Source organism: Periplaneta americana, chromosome 6 (genome assembly GCF_040183065.1).
Source record: "Periplaneta americana isolate PAMFEO1 chromosome 6, P.americana_PAMFEO1_priV1, whole genome shotgun sequence".
In the NCBI taxonomy this organism is placed as follows: domain Eukaryota; kingdom Metazoa; phylum Arthropoda; class Insecta; order Blattodea; family Blattidae; genus Periplaneta; species Periplaneta americana.
Genome location: NC_091122.1, coordinates 19,161,066 through 19,179,840, shown reverse-complemented (window position 1 = coordinate 19,179,840; position 18,775 = coordinate 19,161,066). Strand labels below are relative to the sequence as shown.

Genomic DNA, 18,775 nt, shown 5'->3' with positions numbered 1-18,775 from the left:
CTTACTTATTCAAAGATAAAATAGGCGGATCTTGCTGTAGTAAATAAACCAATCGGTTTGGAGTTGTAATTAAAATATCTGAAAAACAGGAAAATACAATATCTCTTTCCATACATTACCAAAATTTAATAAACCTCTACATTAAAACAATCAATGACCAAGTTCTAGTGATATATAAAGTTGTCAAACAAACGAGTTTATTATTGCATGCTTTGTCTATATTTATGCAAAAAATATATTGATCATGGAACTGATATCCTGTTTTATGAGAAAGGGGGTTAAGTTTTGTGTTCCACAAGCATGTTTTGACTTGAGTATCTGTACAAAATTGTCTTGTTTGTTTTTTTTTTTTTTGTTCCCTCACCACATGTTAGTTTTAAGTTAGTAATTTTTTTTTTTTACCCAGTCTTCTACTGAAATGTCAGAGTCTGATTAATTAGTTTTGGTGAACATACATTAAGCATTATGGCTACTTTACGAATTGAGACTACATTTTTAGGGAGTTTAATTGCTTATCAATGAAAATATTTCAAATTAAATATCATTTTTAACCCTGTTAAGATTTTGGTTAGCCTCAGGTATTCTCAAAGACTTCTTCATAATGTGAATACCATACTATTTTCTAAGGGAATTATGTGAGAGATTTTGATCATTTAGCCACTTTTAATAGCATTACTGGGGAGCATGTGAACAGTTGAAACAATCAACCTCACCTTCCCTACAACATATGAAATACTCAACTCTAGTATTTGGGAAATCTATACAAGTTCTAATTCTATCACAAATGATAAAATATGAGTATTATCTTAATCAAAGAAAACACAAGTTTATACTGGAAGCAAGAATTAAGCTGACAAAAAGTTAAATATCTGGAAACAGAAAATTTTTCTACAGTTGTATTGCTGGTTTTTATCCCTCATATTTTGTGTTTTAAACTTATTTCTTTATGTATATATAAGTGACATATGAAAATCATGTGCAATAAATACATAGGACGTAACTACAGTGCATGAGCATGAAAAAGGTACATTTAGACGAAATAATATATGTTCTGTAGCTTCTTACCGAATTTCTGTGAAGACTGAGGTCCAAATTTGTTGACAGCTTGACTGGTCTTACTAATAATGTGACATCGCAGTCCTGTTCCCTCTGAGAGACGAACACATTCCCTACACAAATTAAAATCATTAAAACATATTCATATCCAGAGTAATTCATGAGGTACAGTGAATATATTAGATGATATTAATATGTGCTATTCTGAGTAAAAAGTTAATATAAACACATGTTCAATTTCCAATAAATATGGGTAGTGTGAATAAAGCTTTCGAGTGGGTAGCGGAGTGTCTTGGTGCGCGTTTCGTCGATCCAAATTCCTGGATAGACGACAGATGCTTCGGAAGAGACGGAATCCACCTAAATCGGAGGGGGGCTGCAGACATGGGATCCCTCTTCGCGCGGGTAGTTACTACAACATGGCGCGGCAGGATCGAGGATCCATCAGCTGGCAGCGGCACCGAAGGACCATCAGCCGACGGCGGGGGCGTGGGACTACCGGCGGTCAGCGGGGGTGCGGTCGAAGACCTATCCGCGGGCGGCGTAGACCTGCAGTGACGGCGAGGTGCCACGGGGATTCAGAATGTTCAAGTAAGGACAGGCCTACTAAGACTACTGCAGGTTAATTGCCGAAGTATTAGAAATAAACTTATTCCGTTTTGGAACTTGGTCGATGTTTATAATCCAGATGTAATAATTGGGACGGAATCATGGCTTAGGGAAGACATAAATGACTCGGAAATTTTTAGATCGGATTATAAAGTCTTCAGAAAGGATAGAAGTGAAAAGGGAGGGGGAGTTTTCGTTTGTACTAAGATAGGAATAAGTAGCAATCTTCTGTGGATACATGAGGAAGTTGAAATATTGAATGTTCAGATAAGAAATGGGCTGGAAACCTTAGATGTAATAGCATGTTACAGACCACCCAGTGAATTAAACAATTTAACTTTGCACAAACTAAATGAATATCTTAATACAGTATCAGAAGACCGAAACGTAGTAATTGCTGGGGATCTAAACCTCCCGAAAATTAACTGGAACGGGATTTCAGGTACAAATTCAGATGCACAGACCCTTGTTAATGAATTGATCTGGCGTAAAGATTTCACGCAGGTAGTAAATGGTCCGACGCGTGACAATGCCCTCTTAGATGTTTACCTACTAAGACCTGTCTCTCTCTTTGTCAACTCTGAAAGTCTTCATAAAATAAGTGATCACAATAGCGTCTTATTAGAAATCTTATGGAAAAACACAGTAAATCCGAGGTCAAGTCCAGTGTCTGTCTGGAATTTTAACAAAACCGATGTCCATGAATTACAAACGTTTCTATGACAAAAGCATGATGACTTTCTAAGGACTGAAGGAAATATGGAAAATGTGTGGCATAAATTTAAGTGTATAATTTTCGAGGCATTAGTAAAATGTGTACCTTCTAAAATAATTAAGAAAAATCCGGACCCAGAATATTACACTAATTATATTCGCTACTTAAAGAAAAAGACAAGGCGCGCATTTAGCAAACGTAAACGGAGCCATGAGCATTGGGAAAAATATGTTGAATTAATTAAGAAACTTGAGTGTGAAAAAAGGTTAGCTCAGGAAAATTTTCTAAAAACTATTTTAAAAGAAGATGAAAGTAACAATTGGAGACAGTTTTATAATTATGTACGCAGGAGAAAAGGGAAAAATGAAGGAGTAGTGCTTTTACGAAATCAGAACGGAGAAAGTATAACTGATGACAAAGAAAAGGCCGACTTATTAAATTCCTATTTCATTTCGGTTTTCAATAATAATAATAATAATAATAATAATAATAATAATAATAATAATAATCCCGCTGATAGGAGTGGTTGTGTCACAGACCGTGAATGTGAACCAAATTCGACTTTCAAAATAACTTCCAAAGGGGTTAGAGAGAGAATAACGAAATTAAAAAATCGGAAGTCTCGAGGACCAGATAGTATTGCTACAGAGATTCTTAAATTAGGTTCCGAGGCCATAATTCCATACTTAATGCGTATATTTCATGTTTCCATAAACAATGCAGCTATTCCATGTGACTGGAAATCAGCTATAGTGGTACCCATACATAAAGGTGGAAATAAATTAGATGTCGGAAACTACAGACCGATTAGCCTTACATCTGTCGTATGTAAAGTCATGGAGCATTTGATATCGGATTATATTCGTCATGTTCTAAATGCGAAAGACTGGTTTTACAACCGCCAGCATGGTTTTAGGGAAGGCTTCTCATGTGATAGTCAAATTACGTCGCTGGTTCAGGATCTAGCTGAAGAGGTAGATAGAGGCGGAAGAATCGATGCAGTTGTGATTGACTTTTCGAAAGCATTTGATTTGGTGCCACATGACATATTAATAGATAAGTTAAGTAGGCTAGGAATAGATAAAAGAGTGGTGCTATGGATCCAAGAATTCTTAAAAGGTAGAACCCAGAGAGTTAGAGTAGGTCATGAAATATCGGAAATTGGAAATATAAGTTCAGGGGTGCCACAGGGCAGCGTTCTGGGTCCATTACTCTTTATAATATACGTAAATGACCTATGCCAGGATATTACATCAAATGTGAGGCTATTTGCAGACGACTGCATTATCTATAGAAAGATTAGAAATAATTCAGATGTAGATGCTATTCAAACAGACTTGAATAAAATTTACAACTGGGCGTTAAAGCATAGGATGAAAATAAATGGTTCTAAAAGTAAATCTATAACATTTTGTAAAACCCGAGAGGAAACTACTCTTAATTACGAATTCAGTGGTGTTGTAATTCCGCAAGAACAATGTTGTAAATACCTAGGAGTGTATTTAAACTCCAAACTTTCTTGGGGAGAGCATGTTGATAATGTTACAGGCAAAGCATGGAGGGCACTTCACTTTATTATGAGAATCTTGAGAAAGGCTAGCCCCAAATCGAGGGAAATAGCATATCTAACATTAGTGCGACCGTTAATGGAATACGGAACTACATGTTGGGATCCCTATAGAATATATCAGATAAATTCCTTAGAAAGAATCCAGTATAGGGCAGCTAAATTTGTTAAAGGTAAAAGAGAAGATGGGAACGATACGATAAAAGAACTTAAATGGGAAACTTTGGAAAACAGACGTAGGAAAACTAGAATAACATCATTGTATAGAGCACATCTAGGTCAGAAAGCATGGGTAGACATAACGGCTCGGTTAGAAAAGCCAACGTACTATGGTAGGAACGATCATGATTTTAAAATCAAATGTAGGAAACAGAAAACGGATGTAGGTAAATTCTCATTTTTAAATAGAACTATAAATGATTGGAATGACCTACCTGCAGCGGTCTTTGAGGGCTGTCCTTCCTTAAGGAGATTCAAGAATAATTTAAAGAGTTGTGTATAAAGTGAAAATTAAAATTAAGGTGACATTCAACATTTAATTTTTTAAGGTGGCATGTATTTATCTAGCCTGACGAGTTTACTTCCTTGGTTTGAATTGTAAATTATTTAAAAATAGCGTGTAAGAGGGCCTTAGACTAGAAATGTTTAGTTTAAATGTAGTTCTGTTTATAAGTACAGTATGCATAAGAATGCAATTATTTGACTTATTTGAACTGTTGTATCAGTGAAGCGAGGTGAGTCAGTGAAGTTATGGTTTTACAGTGCAGTGAACAGTTCCGATCAGTGATAATTTATAGCGTCAATGAAATGTGTTCTATAGTGTCAGTGAAATGTGTTACAGAGTGTCAGTGAAATGTGTGCTAAAGTGTCAGTGAAATGCGTCATAGTGCCACTACAGGGAATGAGATGAGAGTAAAGTGAAAGACTACTGAAAATTATGTAGGACCTATACATAATCATGTAGGTTGTGTTGTAAAATTAGGTGTTTTATTTTATGTTTTATTATTATTGTGTTAAATTGTATTGTGTATTCTTATTGTATTGTGTATAAAATTGTATATGTGTTGTAAATTTTATTATGTATTGTAAATTTTATTGTGTATTGCTTATCATTTTAACTGTGTATTGTTAATATTGTATATACCACTGCCACCGGGTGCTTGCCCACTTGCAGTGTAAATAAATACATATACATATACAGCTGTTTGATTGTTATGCATAACAAGCCTTACAAATGGTATGAAGGGATGACAAATGACCACGTGCAAAGGAATATAGTTACTTTGATCACCCAAAATAACTTTTTACACAAGCACCAAACGAAAAACTGTTTCATACAAAAGGTGTACAACTGAAATAAAATAAGACTTTTACATCTTACAAATACAGTAAAAATTATGTTATCCATTTCGCACTTATACATTTTTTTCTGAAGTCCACGTTAATCTATTTTGGTTATACATTTTCCGTTCATATGTTTTTACACTTATACAATCGTATTTTAAACCCCAAGGGATACAAAACATCATTTATATGTTCTAAAGCAATTAAGTTTGCTGTGAAAACGTAAGAACGCGAAAATACAGTGCACGTTCATTGTTAAGATGCGGCCTACTTTGAAATTCGTAGTTGCCCATACTTGTCTCCAACAATCCTGTGTCCCTTAATAATGTTGTTATTGCTTTAGGAGCAGTGAAACATTTTGTAATATACCATGATATAAATAATTTCAAGGGGAAAATTGTTCCGGGGCCGAGTATCGATCCTGGGATCTTTAGCTAAATGCACCAACGCTCTTACCAACTGAGCTACCCAGAAACTTCACCCGACATCATCTCAATTTTTCCCTTTATATCCACATAACTCGAGTGGGCTGATGACAAGATGCCAAAAACCCACATTGAGTGGTATGTTAACAGAAAACCACAATTTCAGTCACACAGAGTTTGTGTGCACTCGATGTGGGTTTCTGGCATCTTTTTAGCCCACTCGAGTTATGTGGATAAATTGAGACAGTGTCGGGTGAAGTTCCTCAGTAGCTCAGTTGGTAAAAGCTTTGGTGCATTCAACCAAAGGTCCCAGGATCAAAACCTGGCCCTGGAACCATTTTTCCTTGAAATTATTCAAGTCTGCTTCACAGGGAGCTTTACCTGAAAGTTAGATTTGCATACCATGATGTAACTGAACAAATTAGGGAACAGTTATCACAATCTGAGGGCATGGTTTATTCCTTAGGAGCAAGCACTCCAAAATTCGACCTTTTTGTGAAATAATCACATGTTATTAAATGAAGATCACATGGGAAGAACAAGGTAAGTCAAAGCAGTAAAATTTTCTGGATTGGAGTTTGAAGTATAACATATTAGCCAGCTCTGGCTCCAAGCAGCTAAGATTTTCTAACTGTGAAGTCATAAATTTGTCTTGTGAAAATTTTACTAAATTGATTAACTCATTCTCACCATATATCTTCAAATACTTCTCCAGATGTCATTAAATGTAATTTCAGTTAGGCCCATACGTTTTTTCTCACACGTTTTTTCTTCAGACCCCCCATAAAAACGAATAAACGAAGTTTTACTGTATAAATATTAAACATTATATATAGGCAGAAGTCGTGATGAATGGCTCCAGCTGTTCAGGAACGAGGCCAAGAAAGACGACAGCAGCCCTGGGATTGTGACAAAGAAAGTCAACAGGGAACTTCCGGAAGGAAGAATCACAGCAGGTGACCAACTGACAGCAGTGACCAGAGACTTTTTGAACAAGACAAGGGATGCAGCACGACTGAAGAATTATAAATTTGTATGGACAAGAGACGGTAAGATATTTGCAAGAAAAGATGAAGCCAGCCCGGTGAGTAAAATCACTAATGTTGACGATGTAAATAATTTGTAAATACTATTGTGTCGGTAACCACGTTTAATTATACAATATAATTGACTTAAAAATGGCTAGTAATACTATATTAAATGAAATCCATCAGTGTAAATTTAATAACAATAATAACACAATGGTTTTTAACGATTTACTTCACTGCAATGAGTATATTACCAATATTCTATCAGATCTTAAAATATTTCACTTAAACATTCGTAGCATCAACAAAAATTTTTCCGAACTCTGTGTTTTACTTAATAATTTTTCCTTTTACTTTGATATTATAGTTCTAACTGAAACCTGGCTTGATCATGACTCTGGCTATGATATTAATGGTTATAAAAAATTTGTTAAAAGTAATAAGTATAATAAATGTGATGGCATAGTTGTATATTTCAAGGAAAACATCTTAGTGTCTTTAAGTGATATTGACATTTCCCATTGCAACGCTATACATTTTCAATTAACACTTATTAATGATACTCTTGTTAACCTAACTGCAATTTACAGATCTCCAAAACTATGCAAAAATGAATTTCTGAAAAATTTTGAAAGCTTCTTGTCAATATACAAAGATTTAAACAACCATGTTATTCTTGGTGACATAAACATTCAAATTTTAGAAAATAGATTAGATAATTTTGGCAACACGTATTTAAATATCATGCATGAATATGGATATGTGAAATACTTAAATTCCATTACTCGTCCATCATCCAATTCATGTCTTGACCATATTTTTCTAAAAACGGGAAATAACTTAAATTTTATACCTGGAGTATATGCAAGCGCAATAACAGATCATTATATGACTTTTGCATTGTTGTCAATCAGTAATAAAAGTATTAGCAGAGAAGCCACTGAACCTTCGGACAATTATAAGCTAATTATAAACCATAAAAGCCTAATATCAAATATTAATAATATTAATTGGGAATCTATATTCTACAATGAAGACGCAGATACATGTTTCGATAATTTTTATAAAATACTCTGTAACCTAATTTGTAAATATTCTAATCATGTCCCTCTCAAATTCTCAAGTAAGTACAAAAAAATTAAACCTTGGATTACCACAGGTATTGTTAAATCAATACGATCTAGGGATAAGTTAGCTAAGCAAGTTAAACGAGACCCACAAAACAATGTTTTATTAAATTACTACAGAAAATATAGAAATATTCTCACTAATGTAATAAGAAATCAGAGAATCAAATATTATTCTGAAAAATTTAACAAAAATAAAAATAATCCAAAGCAATTTTGGAAGACCATAAACGAAGCTACTGACACCCAATGTAATAAAAATAGTATATTAAAGACAATTATAAGTCGAAATGGAATAACAATTGAAAATAAGGAAACTATCGCAAATGAATTTAACGATCATTTTACTAATGTAAGTCATGACATCGTATCTAATATAAAAAAGAAAGTATTTGGTACTCATCACTATAAGCTTTATAATAAAAGTATATCATCTATGTTTATGTTTCCTGTAAACGAATGTGAAATCATTAATATTGTAAACAGTTTAAAAAATAATGTGGCTCCTGGTATTGATGGTATTACAACAAATACCCTGAAACTTATTATCGAAGCTATTTCTAAACCACTTGCCTTTATATTTAATTTGTGCATATCTCAAGGTGTATTTCCCTCAGCCCTAAAACATGCTGTGGTGATACCAATTCACAAGTCTGGTGACAAAAGTAATCTTAATAATTACAGACCCATTTCACTATTACCCAGTCTCTCTAAGGTATTTGAAAAATGTATAAAAACACGGTTAATAACATTTTTAGAAAAAAATAAACTACTAAATGATAATCAATTTGGTTTCAGAAAAAATTTGTGCACTGATGATGCTATTATGGCAGTTACCTCAAAAATAATTCAAGAATTAGATGTAGGAAATAAATGTCTAGGAATTTTTCTAGACTTACAAAAAGCTTTCGATACGGTCAATCACAGTATACTTTTGAATAAAATGGATAGATTAGGAATTAATGGAATTGCTTTAAAATTATTTAAATCTTACTTAAGTAACAGAACTCAAGCAACTAAAATAAATGATCACCTTAGTAAATCACGTAACATTGATATAGGTGTACCTCAGGGGACGATTTTAGGTCCTGTTTTGTTTTTAATATATATCAACGATTTACTTAAAATTGACATTGAGAAATATTCTGGTACTCTGTATTCTTATGCTGATGATACTGTGGTTATATTTAGCGGTTCGAGTTGGAATGAAACTTATCAAAATTCTAACAGTGGTATTAATATTATTAAAGAATGGCTGGATGCTCACTTACTTTCTTTGAACGTTTCTAAAACAAAATTAATACCATTTTCATTAACATCACATGGCCTTGAGCAACTAGAAATAAATAATAATATAAGTATAACTATACATGATTGTAACCTACCTACTTGCTCATGTAACGCTTTGAGTATATCCTCACAAGTTAAATATTTAGGCATTATTATTGACCAACATTTAAAATGGGACAAGCATATCTCCTTTCTGTGTAACAGATTGCGTAAAACAATCCACAAATTTTCCATTCTACGCTCTTATTTACCTGTTTATGTTCTGCGTACTGTGTACTTAGCTCTGTTTCAATCAATAATTCAGTATGGTATTTTAGGTTGGGGAGGAATGGCAAAATCGACTCTCCGTCCTTTAAATCTGCTCCAAAAAAGAATTATCAAAATTTGTCTATATAAACCTTTTGATTACCCAACAAAATTAATTTTTCAGGAATTTGGCGTATCAAATCTAGAACAAATTTATAAACAAAAATTGCTGATTTACTTCCATAAAAACCACAATAAATTTAAATATGATCCTCATGAATACCAGACGAGACAAAACTACAGTGTCTTTCTAAATACTCCCAAATGCCACACAACTGCTGGATTAAAACACAGCAGAAATTTTGGACCCAAAATATATAATACATTAATTAGAGCTTACCCTGAGCTAAGTACACTTAACACACATAGATTTAAGAAACAAATCAGATTAATTATTTAATTGTTTAAGCTAATTGAGTTAAAATTGTTACTCTAATATTCATGTACTTCTGTATTTTCTATTTGTATATAGACCCTGTTATTACATGCTGTATGTATTTTACCATTTATTAATGTGATTGTGCTCAATGAACTCTCGTAATTTTGTGATATATTTTGTATAACTGATCTGAACTGCGCCCGAGCACGAGCTTCTGCTCTTTCGGGATGCAATGCCTAATGTAGCTCAAGTGTATAGTATTAATAAATATTATTATTATTATTATTATTATTATTATTATTATTATTATTATTATTATTATTATTATAGGCTCAATATAAGAGAAATAGCCTATATTTAAATTCTATAACATTAATAATAATAATAATTTTGCACTTCATTACCTGTATGTCTGACTAGCTAATTCCCTTGTAGGACTAACAATTACAGCACGAAAACCCAGCTTCCTAGGACCACCTAAGTGATGAATGAGCGGTACCAAGAATGCTGCTGTCTTTCCTGAACCTGTAGGTGCACATGCCAAAATCTGACGACCCTAAAACAGAATTGTTAAAAATTAGAGAAACACAGTTTCTATATTTCACATATGCCTGACGTTGATTCAAAGAGAATTTCATAACAACAAAATATTATGTTAGCAGAAAAAATGAAGAAGGAGGCAAAGAAGAAGAGCAGGAAGGAAGAGGGCCAAGAGTAGAGTTTGGGGGAGAGAACATAGAATGAAAAAAGATGATGAAGTAGAAGACTAAGATGATAAGAAAAATAAACAAAAGAGAAGCAGAAATACAGAAGAAACTGACAGGTAAAAAGCTGCAGAAGTGGAAAATGATGGGAAGATACGAGAATAGAAGACAGGTAAGAAAAGAAATAAAAGTAGAAAATGAGAGCAAGAGGAAGGGGTAAAATAAGAAAAAAGAGACACTGAAACGAACACACTGTTCATCATTACTATTAAGATAACAAGATGGTACATTGTTACAGAGTTTGGGACACTGATTCTGGCATTTATATATAAAAATAAAATTATTACATGTATTTGAACATTCAAATGGAGTGTTCTACATGCATTTCACGGAATTGAGAATATCTCCTTATTACCCTGCAGGTGTACATGTTAAGCCCTTACTGATTCATGGCAGTGATTATTTACGGTACACATCATCACTATCAATTAATGGTTTTCAATACAATGGTAAAATAATTTAAGAAAGAGGGTCTGACATGTATCTTCATATATTCAATGTGGTTTTTCTCATAATATGTTTAACTTTGCAATCTTTCCACATACAGTTGATATATATATATATATATATATATATATATATATATATATATATATATATATATATATATATATATATATATATATATACACAATATAGCCCAGAATAAAGTATACAGAAATTTGATTATGTTGTGCTCGCAGCTCTGTAAGAAAAAATTATTGGCAGCATAGTTAATTCTTACTTCATTTGTTGCTAAAGAAGGCTGTGAAAGAAACAGCCAAAATGGTACTCAGTACCACATCCAAAAAAAAGAATTCCTCATAGAACATTATTTTCGTTCATATGTAGTTGGTCGAAGTTGTGGAGCTAGTGTGAAAGCAGTATGTGAACTTTATGAAGAGGACTTTCATCAAGAATACCCCTTTTCTGCAAATTCCCCTGATCTTACCCCCCCCCCCCCCCGATACATATCTGTGGAATATCCTGAAAAAGAGAGTATACAGATATCCGAAATCCACAAACATCACTGAGCTGAAACAAAACATCAGACATGTCCTTCACTCTATAACAGTGATAATAAAAAATATTCAGTAATCTTCAGGTGTGTTACAAAATATGTCAAAGGAATAATGGAGAATTTTGACAACATACATACATTACTGGTTGATACTGTATGTTTCTCAATTAAATTTCATGTTATTTAGTTTCGGTATACTTTATTCTGGGCCATACTAAAATCAGAATGCTGTCACTTCAATCCTTGCGTCCTAACATGCATATTCCTGTCATTTGCTATATAAAAGAAATTCTCAAACGTCACTTTAACCTAAGTTTACCTGCATCATGACTGGAATAGCCTGGATTTGAATAGGTGTTGGATCTTCATAACCAGCATCTCTCAAATTCTGTATCAATACCGAAGAAATTCCGAATTCATCATGCATCCCTTTAAAAGAATCTAGAGGAGGCGGAACATTTTTTCCATTCACAGAGATACGATATTTCTTCCTCAATTGAGCAATCTGAAAGAAAATAATTATACAAATGCTGTACTTTCTTACCGTTTAAAATACTCGTAATACATGGTGGGACTCAATATCATAATTTACATAAAAAACACACATACAGTAAATAACTCGTGCCCTTTTCATACATATCTGTTTAATATAAAATACAGATATTCATTAACTCTTTATAATTTTATTGTGGTTTTAATTTAAGAGGCAGAAACAGTAGCCTCAATATGAATTAAAATTAACCAAATACTAATGTGAAATGGCATATTAAGTCCTTTACATCCCTGATATTCATCATATGCATAGAAATGTGAATTTTTTTTCAGATTCAGAACTATCTTATTTTTTTAATAATGCTTGTTTTCGGTTTCAGTCTGGAAGTAATTGCTTGTATTGTATTTTTGGAATCCATCAGAATTACTGTTATTGTTATTATTATTAAAGTTACGGTTTAACGACGTTCGCAACTGCCGAGGTTATATCAGCATTGCCGGTGTGTCAGAATTTTTTGTCCCGCATGAGTTCTTTTACATGCCAGTAAATCTACTGACATGAGCCTATAGCATTTAAGCACACTTAAATGCCATCGACCTAGGCTGGGATCGAACCCACAACCTCGAGCACAGAAGGCCAGCGTTATATAGACTATGCTACCCAGGCCGACAATTATTATTATCATCATCATCATCATCATCATCATCATCATCATCATCATCATCATCATCATCACTACCAGTGCTTTTCTTCTGGAGAAAAAGGTGGTGAAACTCTATGTAGAACATATATATTTTGATGTACCGAAGTACATATGATATTTCCATGCAGATATTCTGCGTCATCATATGATGAAAGAGTGATGGAACGGAGAAAAATTCTCTCCGGCGCCGGGATTTGAACCCGGGTTTTCAGCTCTACGTGCTGATGCTTTATCCACTAAGCCACGCCGGATCCAACCCCGACGCCGGTTAGAATCGTCTCAGATTAAGCTCCATCTCTAGGGTTCCCTCTAGTGGCCGCCCTCTCCACTACGTCATAGATGTCTATGAACGCAGGACCGAAGTCCATACATGTGTTGAGGTGTATCCAGCGTGGCTTAGTGGATAAAGCATCAGCACATAGAGCTGAAAACTCGGGTTCAAATCCCGGCGCCGGAGAGAATTTTTCTCTGTTCCATCACTCTTTCATCATATGATGACGCAGAATATCTGCATGGAAATATCATATGTACTTCGGTACATCAAAATATATATGATATGCGTAATAAATCACTTTGTGATTTAAGACGGCGCCCATACCGTCGGATCCCGGCCAACCAGTCACTCATTCGAGTGCACCTCAACACATGTATGGACTTCGGTCCTGCGTTCATAGACATCTATGACGTAGTGGAGAGGGTGGCCACTAGAGGGAACCCAAGAGATGGAGCTTAATCTGAGACGATTCTAACCGGCGTCGGGGTTGTATCCGGCGTGGCTTAGTGGATAAAGCATCAGCACGTAGAGCTGAAAACCCGGGTTCAAATCCCGGCGCCGAAGAGAATTTTTCTCCGTTCCATCACTCTTTCATCATATGATGACGCAGAATATCTGCATGGAAATATCATATGTACTTCGGTACATCAAAATATATATGATATGCATAATAAATCACTTTGTGATTTAAGACGGCGCCCATACCGTCGGATCCCGGCCAACCAGTTACTCATTCGAGTGCACCTCAACACATGTATGGACTTCGGTCCTGCGTTCATAGACATCTATGACGTAGTGGAGAGGGCGGCCACTAGAGGGAACCCAAGAGATGGAGCTTAATCTGAGACGATTCTAACCGGCGTCGGGGTTGTATCCGGCGTGGCTTAGTGGATAAAGCATCAGCACGTAGAGCTGAAAACCCGGGTTCAAATCCCGGCGCCGGAGAGAATTTTTCTCCGTTCCATCACTCTTTCATCATATGATGACGCAGAATATCTGCATGGAAATATCATATGTACTTCGGTACATCAAAATATATATGATATGCGTAATAAATCACTTTGTGATTTAAGATGGCGCCCATACCGTCGGATCCCGGCCAACCAGTCACTCATTCGAGTGCACCTCAACACATGTATGGACTTCGGTCCTGCGTTCATAGACATCTATGACGTAGTGGAGAGGGCGGCCACTAGAGGGAACCCAAGAGATGGAGCTTAATCTGAGACGATTCTAACCGGTGTCGGGGTTGTATCCGGCGTGGCTTAGTGGATAAAGCATCAGCACGTAGAGCTGAAAACCCGGGTTCAAATCCCAGCGCCGGAGAGAATTTTTCTCCGTTCCATCACTCTTTCATCTATGTAGAACATCAGCAGACAGGAAGATGATTACTATTCAGTGCACGAGAATTTTGTTATTTTTAACCTTCTTTTCGTCAAACTTTAAAGACTTTCAAAGCCTAAGCAGAGTTCAAAGAATAATTGTTAAAAACATAATTATTAACACATTTCTCGGTTTCATGATGAAAAATACAACAAAAGGGTGCCAAAATGCTGTTCCGGCATATTCCGTCAGAAAAAAAAGCACTGATCAATACTATTATTAAAGTAAAATTCTTAAATATTCATCCAGACTAAAATATATAGTAATCCAATGGATTCCACCATACTTAGGAATATATGGTAATGAGATGGCAGATACCCTAGCGTAAAAAAAAAAAAGAAAAAAGAATCAACAACAGCAGCAGCAACAATAATAATAATAATAATAATGATAATAATGATAATGATAATAATAATAATAATAATAATAATAATAATAGGCCTAATAATAATAATAATAATAATGTACTATGACTTGTTAACTGCTACCAGTTTCCCTCACTGTTTCATTTCCCCCCAGGAAAAAGTCTGAAATCATTATTAGCTAACAGCCATTTTTGAGAAATAAGTTTGGTAGCTGTTTAAGAGAGGTTTCACGGTACATAGCCTATATCCAGAAACTCTGATACTGAAAAAGTGATATCTTTGGTGTGTCACTTCCCATCATTACCACGTGTTATAATTATAAAATAAATAGGTCTACATACCTGTTCTTCATGCCTGGCTGCAAGATCTTTTTCAGTCAGAACCTTCTTTTGTGTTTTATTATGCTTCTTTTTCTTCTTTTTAATATTGCTTCCATCCCTAGGTGCTTTGATGGAACCCAATAATGTCAACTCATCACTTGTATCATTTTCATCAACTGAAGAGCTTTCATAGTCTTCATCTTTATGGACATCATGAGTATCTACGTCTGTTGCCTTTTTTAATACAGGTGTATGTGGTGAGCAAACTTCCGTTGGTTTTAATACCTGTTGTATACAGACGGATTAGAATTAATGGAAATACAAACTGTAATACAACACTAACACTTAATGAAATCAGTTAAAAAATATTAACTAGCAATAGTGTTAAATATGTAATTATCTTTGCTAGACTCCAGTATACAGTGATCATGCCATGTCAATCCTCGAGTCAAGTGTTCTATCAGTTAAATATAAAATATGACTAGGCCCAATTATTATACACATTCATTATGTGACATGCCTAATGAATAAAGCATGCACAGGGATTGTGAGTTCGTGTCCCACCAGTTTAAGGAATTCAATAGGGTCCGCAAGATTAGGATACCAATGAATCAGGCTAGAATAGGCGAAGTCTCAAGAGTTTTGGCCAGCTAGGATTACAGTGAAAGGTTCAATTTTCACCGAACCCAGTTCTGAATTAACAGTTGTGTCAAAAAATATGGGGCCGATAATTCTATTCGCATTTATTGCACACCACACACCAACTTTTTGATCATGGTGAGGAACTTCATGAATAATATGGGGATTTTCGGTAGCCCAGTAGCTATTTATTGTTCCGAGTAGAAATGTAACCATTAAGTTTAAACCACGCTTCATCTTATTTATTTATTTAATCCACTCAACAATGTAATTACAGAGTAGATAAAATGAAAATAACAGGAGTAATACATATAACAATGGTATTTAAACTTAAACAGTTACAATCCAGTAGGTACTAAAAGATATTAAGCAAATATTACATGTAACAAAAACAAAAGTATTTACAGTATGAAGAAAATTAAGTTTATATTAAAGTAATAGAGCAAACCAGTTAAGACCTATTTATTAGTAGAATACTTATGGAGTGTTTTGAACGCTACCAGTATTTATTTCTCTCAAGAGTGCGGTTCTATCCTGAAAGATGTCAATATTGCTCAGTTTATTATAGAAGGAACAGATTCTAAGAAGTGGAGAGTAGTTATAATAACATTTCCTTGCATAGTTTATATTAAATGTTTTACTGGTCCTACAGTTCTCTCTTGGTACATGTATTGCTATCTTGGACAGTAGATGACTATTTACAGAACTTGTTAATAAATTATGGAGGCATTTTATATCAATATTATTTCTTCTGTGTTGCAAACTTTCAAAGTTAAAGAGAGACAAAAGAGATGAGTACGAAATACTACTTTCATTATTCCAGGAGGGATAGTAACCAAATGATTTAAGAAACAAAAATCTGATGAATCTTTTTTGAATACTCTCAATTTTGTTAATCTGTCATCTGTGAAGAAGGTTAAAAGTGGGTCCATGTAGCCATCATGGACGGACTGCAAAAACCAATTGCAAAAATTTACCTACTCTACTTATAGGGTCTTGTGGTTGGAAAGCATGAACTACAGTCACCTTGAATGGCTTAAGTTTCAGAAGTTTTGTTGCCACAGCAGCTGACGACTTGGAAATGCCAGTCTCTTGTGCTAAACATTTCAGTGATTTTTGGGGTGTGTTTTCTAACCTGGCCCCTATTTCATCCAGCTTCTCTTCAGTCAACACACGGCGTTCTTGAACTCGTTTTTTGTTTAAAATAGATCCTGTTCGCCTCACTTTATTCACAAGGTTATGAACAGTTGTCCTACTAGGAATTGTAACATCTGGAAACTTATGATGGAAGTTTGTTTGACACTGTCTTGCAGAAGAGCATTTCACATACGTATCATACAGAAAAATACGTTGTTCTAAGGTATACTCAACCATAACAATGAATAACTTATCATTAAGTCCTTTGCACGCAACAGATACAACTCAACTATCAGAACTTGCCACGAGCAGCCATGAGCTGCAACGCTGACATGGCAGTAGGCACGGGAACTATCACCACCACCGTGGTCCACTCTATCTCTAGACGCACTGTAATCAGTAGAACCTGGATGTTTGGGAAAATGCCCTTTTTACTGGGTGGAAGTAAATCATTATTTGCATAGATATAAATGTGATTTGGAGTAATTCAGAGTGATAGGCTCAATTTTTATTTTGCCTTTTTAAGGTGTTTCTTACTAATAAATGCCTTTATTTTTGTCATTTTAAAGCATTGTTTCTTGTTTCTTTTACAATAATGTAATGTAATGTGTATGAAATTTGAATATTTGAAACAATGAATAGGCCTAACTTTACTAACAATAGTAAATAAAAGTTATTTATTTTGGTGCTTAATCTGCTAATAATTGTACTTTAATACTATTGGTGTAATATGAATAAGTTAATGATCGACAATCCAGTTACATATTATATAATATTGTCATGTCTTCACGGTACCAACAATCAGCTTTATAATTTTAGTTCAAATATTAAATTCGTTCTCATAGAAGTTGTCATGTAGCATTTCCAAATGTTTACTTTCATATTTTCAAATCTTACTGTTACAATTTTGTGCTACACGTGTATATTATTGTAGGAGAAAGGAATTTGAGTGAGGAACAGTCAGTTATTGTCGAGTGACAAGGTATAAGATCGGTTAGCTAGAATGCCTAAATTCAGTAAACCATTGAAAAGTACACTTCATGTTTACATTAGTGAATTTGGTGCCCATGTGTTTTCAACCGATGGAACAGTTTTGTTATGTAAAGTTTGTGAAAATACAGTTAATCACGAAAAAAAGTATTTCATAAGTCAACATGTGTTAACTACGAAGTAAAAATGTCAGTTATGTTGATATAATTTAAATTTATTGCTAGAATATAATATGCCTTTTTCAAAGATTACTGTGTCTTTTTTGCTTGCCTATTTTAACTGTTATAATTGCCTAAACATCCGGGCTCTAGCAATCAATCTAACAACAAGTCATTTTTTTCACGGAAGTATTTTTTGGAGTTTTTTTACTACTGTCTTAAAATTAGAAGTGGCTTAAAGGTAATTTCAGATGAGCTATCAGTATACAGAGTTATCAATAATTCAATATAGGCTACCTTAGGTTTTTGTGCATTCTTGAAACTAAATTTAGCTCCTATTGTCAGCTTTTTAAAAATGTCTTCTGCATCCATTTCTCATACCCGTAAATTAATTACTTAGGATACTAATAATAATTTTTAATTTATAATTCAATATAGGTTATACTGTCCTAGTGGCATCCCAAATGTAACAAATAATCGTCCTCACTTATACCGGTACTTTATATCACCATAAGATACGTAAACAACACGTTACAACACAATGATCGGAATATAAATAAAGCTAAAAGTCTTTTAGGTACTACTTATATGTCTATCAGAAGCACAAATACACTCAAACACCATTCTTATACCGTCCATTTGCAAGCACGTGGTGAAAAACAAAAGCATGCGGAAACATGCTGTTGCACCCAGTGAACTCAAC

General features: G+C 34.3%; 1 protein-coding gene across 3 annotated transcripts in view; it reads right to left on the bottom strand.

Moving 5' to 3' along the window:
* Positions 1-18,718, bottom strand: part of ais (DExD-box helicase 52) — a 29,869-nt gene extending 11,151 nt beyond the window's left edge. The window contains exons 1-7 of one of the 3 annotated variants that reach the window (XM_069827691.1): positions 18,370-18,718; positions 16,814-17,330; positions 15,170-15,433; positions 11,930-12,115; positions 10,251-10,402; positions 1,066-1,169; positions 6-78 (exon numbers count right to left, since the gene is read on the bottom strand). In XM_069827691.1, the coding sequence (XP_069683792.1) occupies positions 6-78; positions 1,066-1,169; positions 10,251-10,402; positions 11,930-12,115; positions 15,170-15,433; positions 16,814-17,161 (1,127 nt within the window). In that variant the 5' untranslated portion in view covers positions 17,162-17,330; positions 18,370-18,718. The remainder of the gene's footprint in view (positions 1-5; positions 79-1,065; positions 1,170-10,250; positions 10,403-11,929; positions 12,116-15,169; positions 15,434-16,813; positions 17,331-18,369) is intronic. The other 2 variants (XM_069827692.1, XM_069827693.1) reach the window with 2 other exon arrangements.
* Between the last annotated feature and the right edge of the window lie 57 nt (positions 18,719-18,775).